Here is a 10,000-nt window from a genome sequence, read left to right on the forward strand (position 1 = left end):
ATGTTTTGTATAAAGCTACTTACAGTTACAGACCAACTCAATCCCCAATGTTAAATTGTAATAATAATAAATGTTATTAATATTTATTTATTATTTATGCAATGTAGAATATATTATAATTTATTTATATGATTTAAAAATATATATGTATTATTTAAGAAACTTAAAAAAAGACAGGATTAGTCACTGATACCCATCAAACACAGAGAACTTGGCTAACACTACTGTAATATTACTCTCATTATATCTGTGTTATATACTGTATTCACTGTGCGCAGCAAGCAAATAGTCTGTATGCACAGAACACTACATTTGGCAATTTGCATGAAAGTTTGAAGTTGAAAATTAAAAAAGTATTTTAATTACATATATTGTTTGTGAAGCATTCTCAAATAATCTTTGTTTTATGTCAAATCTTTTATACAGTCTAGATAAAAAATGCATGATAACCATGTTTGTTTTTATAATAATACTCAAAAGGCAGTTTTGGAGTTAAACATGCAGTGTAATGAGTAATCACAAATAACGCATGAAACATTCAGTGCACACAGCTCAGTTTGCAGCACACTGGTATTCTAATATTAATATCGTGTTTATGTGAGCAGAAATAATAAACCAGCAAAAGCTAAAAGAGTTTAAATGAACTGCAATAACAGGCTTCACCCGCTTACTGACCGCTGTTGACCAATCTCCAGAACTAAGCGTCATTACATTCAATATAAACACTCGGGTGAGCAACCTGCCAATCACACGCTGGCTCCCGGTCCTCATTTGCATACATGCCAAAGGGAGCCAATGGCGCTCAGGGTGGGTGGGGCTTTTAAAGTGTCAACTGGAGTGAATATCAGTCACTCCACACTGCCATTAATACACTACAGTACAATACTGATGCCAATCACACCCAGAGTGATGACCTTCATGATCTTATTTATTAACCTCAAGACAACAGTGCAAGCTAGGGCTGCACAATTGTGACAAAAATCATACTTGTCGATTATTTTATTCAAACCTGAATGACTTTCTTCTGTACTATTTCGGGATTTTCAAGCGGTTGTTTTTCCATTTCAAAACTCTAAATGTCAATCAAACATTTATTATTGCTTACTTATTGTGTCTGTGAAGCTGCTTTGAAACGATTGCAAAGTTGAGAGTTGAACTGAATTTATCTTAACTTTTTATATAGAAAAATTATTCAAAAATGTGTATAAATTAATGCTTTCAAATCGATTACTCTAAAATAAAAGTTTGTTTACATAATATGTGTGTGTACTGCGTATATGTATTATGTATAAATACACAAACGTACATGTGTATATTTAGGAAAAATATGATATTTTTATATATTAAATATATTTATATATTATTTAAATTATATAATAATAATAAACTTTATTTTATAAAGATTTTATAAAAAAATGAATATAAATAATATGAACACAATATAATATGTAAACACAAACTTTTATTTTGGATGTGATTAATCGCGACTAATCGATTTGACAGCACAAATATATATATATATTTAAAAGGGAGAAAGTTTATATTTTTATTTCTTATTATTTTAAAATAATAAAAAAATGTATTCAATAATTTAATAAATGAATAAATTCAATAATTACAAAATAAATCTATACTTTTTCATTATTTAAAAAAATTATATATATATATATATATATATATATATATATATTTTTTTTTTTTTTTTTTTTTGCTATATATTAATAAATAATAAATGATCTGTTATATTAATCAAATTGTAATTTTTTAGGTTAAAATAGATATGACAGTATAAAAAATATTTTATATATATATATATATATATAGATATAACACTGAAATAAATAACTCCAGCACAGATCCTGAAGATCAGAGTCAACATGAGCATCATAATCACCCCAAAACATCATGAAGTCAATAACTAAGTCAATAATTTGATTTCAATAACACGTGTGACGCGTTTCACTCAAATCATTTGAGTGAATAATTCAATGATTCACTCATTAAGACAGGGATCGTCTTAATTAAACTTCAAACTACAAATGTGTTTCTTTTTACTTCTAAGTGAAAGATGAAAAAGAACTTGGTTGTGAGTATATCAGGGCTTTGAATCACGTTCAGTCTCTTCTACGAGAAAAAAAGTTGCTGGTTGCAATACACTTAACGGCCACCGGTGTCGCTAAAAGCAAGGGTTTCCGAATTTTACATAAAGACCAAGCGGCATCTGAAGTGACAGAAGTGACTAAAACTGTAATTCACTGACTCCTAATGTTAAAATGCCCAACTTTACAGGAGAAAAAAACATGTTACAGCCTGGATCAAAAAATTATTTTGGTCTATATAGCTAATTTTGCCTTTCGTGACAACTGTGAGGGAGGTGAGTTTTTTCTATAACTCATCCGTTTAAATTATATTAAGCCTTAAAGTTGTGCATAGTTAAGGGCGTGGCCACTTGAGTGACAGGTGGATTGCTGCTAGGTGGGCGTGGATTCAGCAACCAGCTATCAACCGATTATCAGGGAGTGGCTCCGCCCACTTTAGGCTTCAAAAATGCTCTTCGGAAACCAATGGGTGACGTCATGGACACTACATCCATGTTTTTCTCATTCAGTCTATGATATATACCCTTTAAAGTAGCAGACTTATAATGGATGCTATATAGTTATATCATTTTGGTGTCAACAGGCATTAAACTGGTTTTGTTCACACTCTCAATCTATTTTTCACAGCTCTTTTTGAACATTATGTATAAAACCAGGGTCTGAGTCTATAGCTATAAATATGTAGGTCACATGTTTCCTCCAAACGGCAAGAGAAACCAACAAAACACTGATCTCAAGCTGAAGCGAAGCTCACAAGCGTCTCTCTCTCTCTCCCTGGTGTCCTCTTTCATGTAAGGATCATGAGGAATAACCCTCTTCTCGTCTCGCAGCATCAGATCAGCTGTACGTGTGATGTAACACCCATTCTCTAGCATTAACACACCACACTGATTACGAATGTGAGAATCACGTGGAAGGGTGAGAGAATCAAACCAGCAGACAGATCAGATCTCGTGTCTATACCATAGAACTGCTGTGGATTCTGATAATGATGTAGACATAATTACCAGTGTGATTAAATTGGCTTTATTTCAATCAAACGACTAATCCAACATATGGTCAAAATCTCCAAAAACCTTCAGTCTGTTCAGACTCAGACTACCATTTCTCATGTATTCCTCACCACAAGACTCAATTAAAGGAAAAGTGCTCTCAGAATGAAAATATGCTCATCTGAGATCAGGATGAATGTGTTTAAGGTTTTAGAAATGTAGCACTGCATCAGTGTCTCATCAGTGGATGCTCTGCAGTGAATGGGTGCCGTCAGAATGAGAGTCAGATAAAAACATCACAATAATCCACAGCACTCCAGTCCATCAGTGAACATCTGGAGAAGACAAAAGATGAAACACATCCAGCATTAAGATGTTTTTAACTCAAACACATAGAGTTTATAATCCATAATAACACTTCCTCCAGTGAAAAAGTGTTCTGGTCTGAATCAGGAGAGAAATCTGCACAGATCAAGCAGCGTTTACACAGCTCTAAACTTTAATGTTTCGTCTTGTTTTCGGAGTACTTGTAGATTATTGTGATGTTTTTATCAGACTCTCATTGTGACGGCACCCATTCACTGCAGAGCATCCATTGATGAGACACTGATGCAATGCTACATTTCTACAAACCTGATGAAGAAACAAACTCATCCTGATCTAGGATGATCTTAAGGGAGGATATTTAATCCTAAATTTCATTTTTAGATGAGCTACTCCTTTAACAGAATCTTCTTCCATCATCTCTTTCTTTCTTGTCTGAATGTACAGCTAACATAACCTTCAAATGTCAAGGATGTCAAATAAAAGGCTTTGTGAGTCCAACATTTTCAACATTTCTCTTCTTTGCACATCCATCTGAAGTAATGTTCATCAATAAAACCCATCAAACTAACACAGAACAACCCACGCAGCACTCGGTCCGTCCTGATCTCTGCACATAATTGTAATTACTTTTACATTCATTAGATTTTTGCATTACAGAAGTAAGCAGCGTCGAGTCCATACTGTCTGTAAATGGGTCATTATACGTCCCCATCCTGTCACATCATATGATTACAGAACTGACCTCATTTCTCACTTTTCTGACCTATGTCTACAGGTTTCATCTTTAAATGTGACATAACTCACTCAGCAAACGCTCGTTCAGTTCTGATAAAGCAGCGTAATTTCCCTGGATTTCCATAATCCTCACTAATCAACCAATTAAACAGCAAATGATTTAATTGGCAGGTTTTGCTCCATCAGTCTGTGTTCCAGCTGATCTCTTCTGTCACATTGTTACAGGAGTTTGATTTGAAATATAATACACCTTAAAGAGGCAGAAAACAAAAAGTGGAACATTTGCATTGCTTACCCATATGACAATTTTTTTATATTTTATGTTGCAAACAGTGAAGCTCAATGAAATAAATCCTCAACCTTAATATACCAAAATACATTTCTAAATGTATTTCAGGAGCAAGAAAATAATCCAATCTTACAGCAGCCTACATTAAGGCTGAATGCAAAAGTCAATGGAATAGCCTAGAGATCAAAAATTGATTTATAATGACTCAATAATATATATATATATATTTTCCCTTTAATTTTGAGAAAGACATGAGCTATACTCACAATCATGAGCTCAGTTTCTTCTGTATTTCTAGCATAATTTACAGCATACTATCTTTAACTCTGATGATGCCAGTAAAGGTGAACTTAAATGAAGAATGATGCATGTTTTACTGTCAAAGACCACTAATAAAACCACCTGGAAATATACTTTGCACATAACTGTAATCTGCCTTACAAAAGACTACAGTGATCGTTTTGATCAACCCAAGCATTCAGCAGTTGATCTGGAAAAGCTGATCTGAGCACTGTTTGATGCACTGCACTGTGGTCCTCACCATCCTCTTTGTCGTCGAACACTGGTCTCTTGGATGAACTGTTCGCTCCCATCCTCTTCTTCCACTTGCCCCAGTGAAACATTGATGCTCTGCTCTCATTCCTTTCAGCGCGACGGAAACTGATGCTGGCTGCGTCTAAAACACGAGCATCTCTGACAAACGCGATCTGAGCTGCCGAGACACCAGACTAAGAGACTCACACACCGAGCCGAAGCACGAGCTGCTCTCTTCAGCAGCGGAGACTATATGAACCTCCCCTCGCGCACGCGCACGCGCGCCCCCGCGACTGTCGCTTACTCACCAGCGCGCTTCAGGTGTGACAACCGGTTTATCTAATTGAAACAATATTAAATATTAGTCTCCCTTGGTGTGCTATGCGACAACAGAATCAATAAATGAAAGAAAGCATGTTAGCCTACTCGTGTTTGAGTTAAAAACATCTTAATGCTGGATGTGTTTCATCTTTTGTCTTCTCCAGATGTTCACTGATGGACTGGAGTGCTGTGGATTATTGTGATGTTTTTATCAGACTCTCATTCTGACGGCACCCATTCAATGCAGAGCATCCGTGACAATAATAGCAAGAAATTGCTTTTTTTTTTTTTTAAGTTTGATGATGAATTATACAGTTTAGGGTCATAAAGAATGACTCCAGTGATCAAGCTTCTCATTCGTTTCCTCTTCTGTCTTTAAGATGCTTGTTCTTCACTACCTGCGCTCCTCACAACTGGGTGAAGGTGAAAGAAACCTGAGAGCGAGGTGTAGATGTGTGTGTGTGTGTGTGTGTGTGTGTGCCATCTGTGGCTTTGCATAAAAAGGATGGCCTGCCTCAAAAATAGCTCCTTGCCCTGGTTCTGCTCGACGGGTGTGAGATCTGTTCCCTTGGAGACACTTGTGAAGCTCAGCTGGAAAACGATCAATAACCCCAGACGCAATAATCTCACACTCATTAGACTGACGAGTGATAAAGACAGCTCTCGTCTGATAACACACTGCATTATGGGGAATGATGCTGAGATCTTAATGAGGTTTAAAATGAAAATCAAAGGATCAGCGGGAGTGTGGTTTGATGGAGAGTCTTTCAATATGTGGCCAGGAAACCACCACTCTAACCTCATTAAACCCTAAATGAGAGTACAGACTGAACCTGTGCTCGTTTTGGAATTATTATAGTATTAATTATTTGAATTAGCTTTTATTTGAATATTTTTTTGTTTTAATATTGTTGCATACTCCTGTTATTTCTATTAGACAGTACTCCTGGAGGCTAGCCCATCGTTTCAGCGACAGCAGAGACACATGCCTTTATTTGTATTTTATATTTAATCTGTATTTTTATGCTCTGTATCTGTGTGCACCGAGGGTCTGAGAGTAATGCAATTTCAATTCTCTGTATGTATGTGCTGTACATGTGGAAGAATGAACTAATTATGAATTACAATAAATTATCTCAGGGGGCGGATTGAACCAGTGTTATTTTAGTATTTCAGTTATAATGGTATTTAATAATAATTTCATTTTTTAAGCTAACATTTTAGCAACCTTATTATGTACTTTTCACAATTTTGTTAGTTCTTTCTTTAAATATTCCTAGTTTCCATTTATTTTTATTCAAATGTATAGTTTCCATAATTTTAGTACTTCAACTTGAACCTATTCTATTTAAGTTGTTATTAAATATTAAGTTTTTCATCCAATATTTATATTTTATTTCAGATTTATTTCAATTAACAAAAACGAAGGTTATTATCTTTAACTAAAACCAAAACCATACAACATTTTTTGTTAGGCTAATTTAACTGGAATAAAATAAAATATAAAAAAATTAAACTTTTAGTGTATTTTTAGCTGGTGCCAAGAAAGTATTTTGTAATTGTATTTGATATATGTATGTATATATGAAAATGACAAAAAAACACAAACTTCAAAAACTTCAACTACAATTCAGACTAAAACACAAATATAAAATATATATGCAATAAATGTATTAGCTAAATATAAAATGAAGAAATATATTATATTCTACATATTCATAGGTTCCTAAGACTGTTAAAATGTTCTTGACATTGAGAGAGAAAAATATATATATTTTTAAAGAACTTTCTTTCTTTTTTTTTTTCTTTTCTTTCTTTCTATAGCACATTTAATACAACAATCTACCGAAATTGTACACACTCTAAAAGATTTCTTTATTGATTTGACATGATCATTTTTCTGTTTTCATTTTGTTTGGAACTTCTGAACCTTATTTCCAGAATAAAAAACTTAATAAAAAAATTTTAAGTCTCAAAATCCAGTATGTACACTTGAAAAAGAATGATGTTGGGTTTACTTAAAAAAAATCATTCAGAAATTGCTAGTCAGTTTCACAAATATTTACAAAAAAAAGGCAATTACCAGCCCTTCTTAAATGAAGGCCAAAAAAGGACTGAAATCAGAGCAGAATGTCTTAAATTCTTGGCATTAAATGTTGCATGGAGATATGAAATAAATATGAAGTCTTGTTGTCTAAAAAAATGTATCAAAATAAAGTATATGCTTAAAACAAGAACAAATATCTTTCATAGGAGAACAGAAACTTGGTTTTCTGAGTCCATTGGCAGGTATTTGCTCTTGCTTTAATCATGAACTCACTTCATTTTGATCAAAATTAAAATTAAATTAAATTAAATTAAATTAAAAATTTAATTTATGCATTTAGCAGACGCTTTTATCCAAAGCGACTTACAGTGCATTCAGGCTATCAATTTTTTACCTATCATGTATTCCCGGGGAATCGAATCCCCAACCTTGCGCTTGATAGCACAGTGCTCTACCACTTGAGCTACAGGAACACAGATCAGTAGGCCTATCTCACAAAACAAGACGCATTTAATGTCTTTGCGTCTCCAGTGAATGCATCTTAATTTAAGCATCTTTAGACATTTGAACTGAAAAACAAGACAAACATACTGAGGAAGAACAGCTGTGTCTCAGTAGAAATGAGCTGATGAGAAGTGTATCATCAGAAACCTAGAGTTAAAACTGACGGAGAAACAGTGTGAGTCTGTCTTAAGAAAAAAACAAGTGATGACTGTGAGTGGAGCAGCTGAGAACTGTGGGTTGGTTGCGGTTCTGTTGATGGTTTGAGACTCTCATAACGCTGACAGAGCTCTTGTGCTGTGAGACTGGAATATGAGCCTTTCTGCAGAGCTGTGTGTGTTCAGATTGATGAAGCAAAGTCAGTCTTACAATCTGCAGCAGTGGAGGAGTAAATCAGGTTACACGTTCTAAACTCTTAAAGGAATAGTTCACCCAAAAATGAAAATGTGTTCACCCTCAGTTCATCAGAGATCGGAATGAGTTTGTTTCTTCATCAGGTTTGGAGAAATGTAGCACTGCATCAGTGTCTCATCAATGGATGCTCTGCAGTGAATGGGTGCCGTCAGAATGAGAGTCTGATAAAAACATCACAATAATCCACAGCACTCCAGTCCATCAGTGAACATCTGGAGAAGACAAAAGATGAAACACATCCAGCATTAAGATGATTTTAACTCAAACACATAGAGTCTATAATCCATAATAACACTTCCTCCAGTGAAAAAGTGTTCTGGTCTGAATCAGGAGAGAAATCTGCACAGATCAAGCAGCGTTTAAACAAATCTGTGAGAGATAACAGCAGATGCACTTTTTCACTGGAGGAAGTGTTATTATGGATTATAGACTCTACGTGTTTGAGTTAAACCCAATCTGGTATGGCCTGAGGATGAGGATATTTACAGCACATTTTCAGCATTTTTGGGTGAACTGTTCCTTTAAGCATGTGCTGTAGGGATGTTGGTGTGTTTATGTGTATTTTAGAGTCCAGGAGCTGCTTTGGGAGCAGAGAAATCAGGCCAGCAGCAGAAAGAGCTGGAACATCAGCGAAGGAGAAGACAGACAGATCCTGAACACAGAGATCAACTATCACATTCACCTTCATCTTCTGAGATTAAAGCATTTGATGTGCTGGGAAAACTTCAGAATGTCCCAAACCTGCCCAAAAACAGCCTTTATTCAAAATGGTCATGAAAATTTTAATTACTATTTTTGATGCCAAAAACTTAAATTATAAATTTGCCTCAAGAGGGAAAAGATGAATTATAACAAAATGTTGTATGAAACAAGGTTATAGTACACTAAAACTAAAAACATAAAAACATTTCTGTTACCTGAAATAAATTAAAATAATAAAACCTTATTTTATTTCTGTTTCAAAAGGAAGCATTTCTCTTTTAATAATAATAATAATAATAATAATAATAATAATAATAATAATAAAATGTAAAAACAGAAACAAACTAATAAGAAAAACAAAAACACAAATTACTTAAATGTTCAAATAAACAGGAATGCAAAATATAAAAATAAAATCAAAATGTTTAATTTTAACCAAGACTAAAAATAAGACAAAAATAAGCCTCTGGTATCAAATGAACCCTTTAATGATCACATAAAGTAATTACACAGAGAGATTGATAGAGTGATATATGGAGACTCTAACAAGGGTCTCAGTTACAGGTCAACTGTATCTTGAAGCAGCTTTGTGTAATCTCTGTCACCAAACTGAACTACAAAAATAATGTCTAACATCTTACTGCTCTGTCATTGGCCAGTCAAACAGAAAGTCCCGCCCCACACTCCTGTGATTGGTTAATGTCATGTCACTCAAACACATCAACGTTCTGGAAGAGTTCGTTTTTTTCTCTCTAATGCGCTTCTGACTGTTAAAGTAGTTTAGCTTCTACTAATAGTTAATATTAATTGTTTGATATCACAACATTCCATCAGCTACTACAAGCCGCAGTGCTGCACTTCTACAGTGTTTGTCCTTCATAAAAGCACGTGACCTGCTGCTGATTCCCGGGTTTATTTGAAAAGAGAGAGAGCGAGAGCGAGAGCAGGTTCCTCTGATCAGCTCATGTGTTTATACTGACATCCTGCGGTGAGTGGAGCTACTGTCACTTTGTGTTCTCGGTCCTGACAGTTCAACATC

The 10,000-nt window shown here is 34.5% G+C and overlaps 1 protein-coding gene across 1 annotated transcript in view; it reads right to left on the bottom strand.

Annotated features, from left to right (window-relative positions):
- Positions 1 to 5,233, bottom strand: part of LOC132110366 (serine/threonine-protein kinase 32C-like) — a 55,682-nt gene extending 50,449 nt beyond the window's left edge. Inside the window, exon 1 of the mRNA XM_059516914.1 lies at positions 4,984 to 5,233. Coding sequence (XP_059372897.1) covers positions 4,984 to 5,065 — 82 coding nt within the window. The 5' untranslated portion in view covers positions 5,066 to 5,233. The remainder of the gene's footprint in view (positions 1 to 4,983) is intronic.
- Positions 5,234 to 10,000: the final 4,767 nt, after the last annotated feature.

The sequence above is a fragment of the Carassius carassius genome, chromosome 30, assembly GCF_963082965.1.
Source record: "Carassius carassius chromosome 30, fCarCar2.1, whole genome shotgun sequence".
Classification (NCBI taxonomy): Eukaryota; Metazoa; Chordata; class Actinopteri; order Cypriniformes; family Cyprinidae; genus Carassius; species Carassius carassius.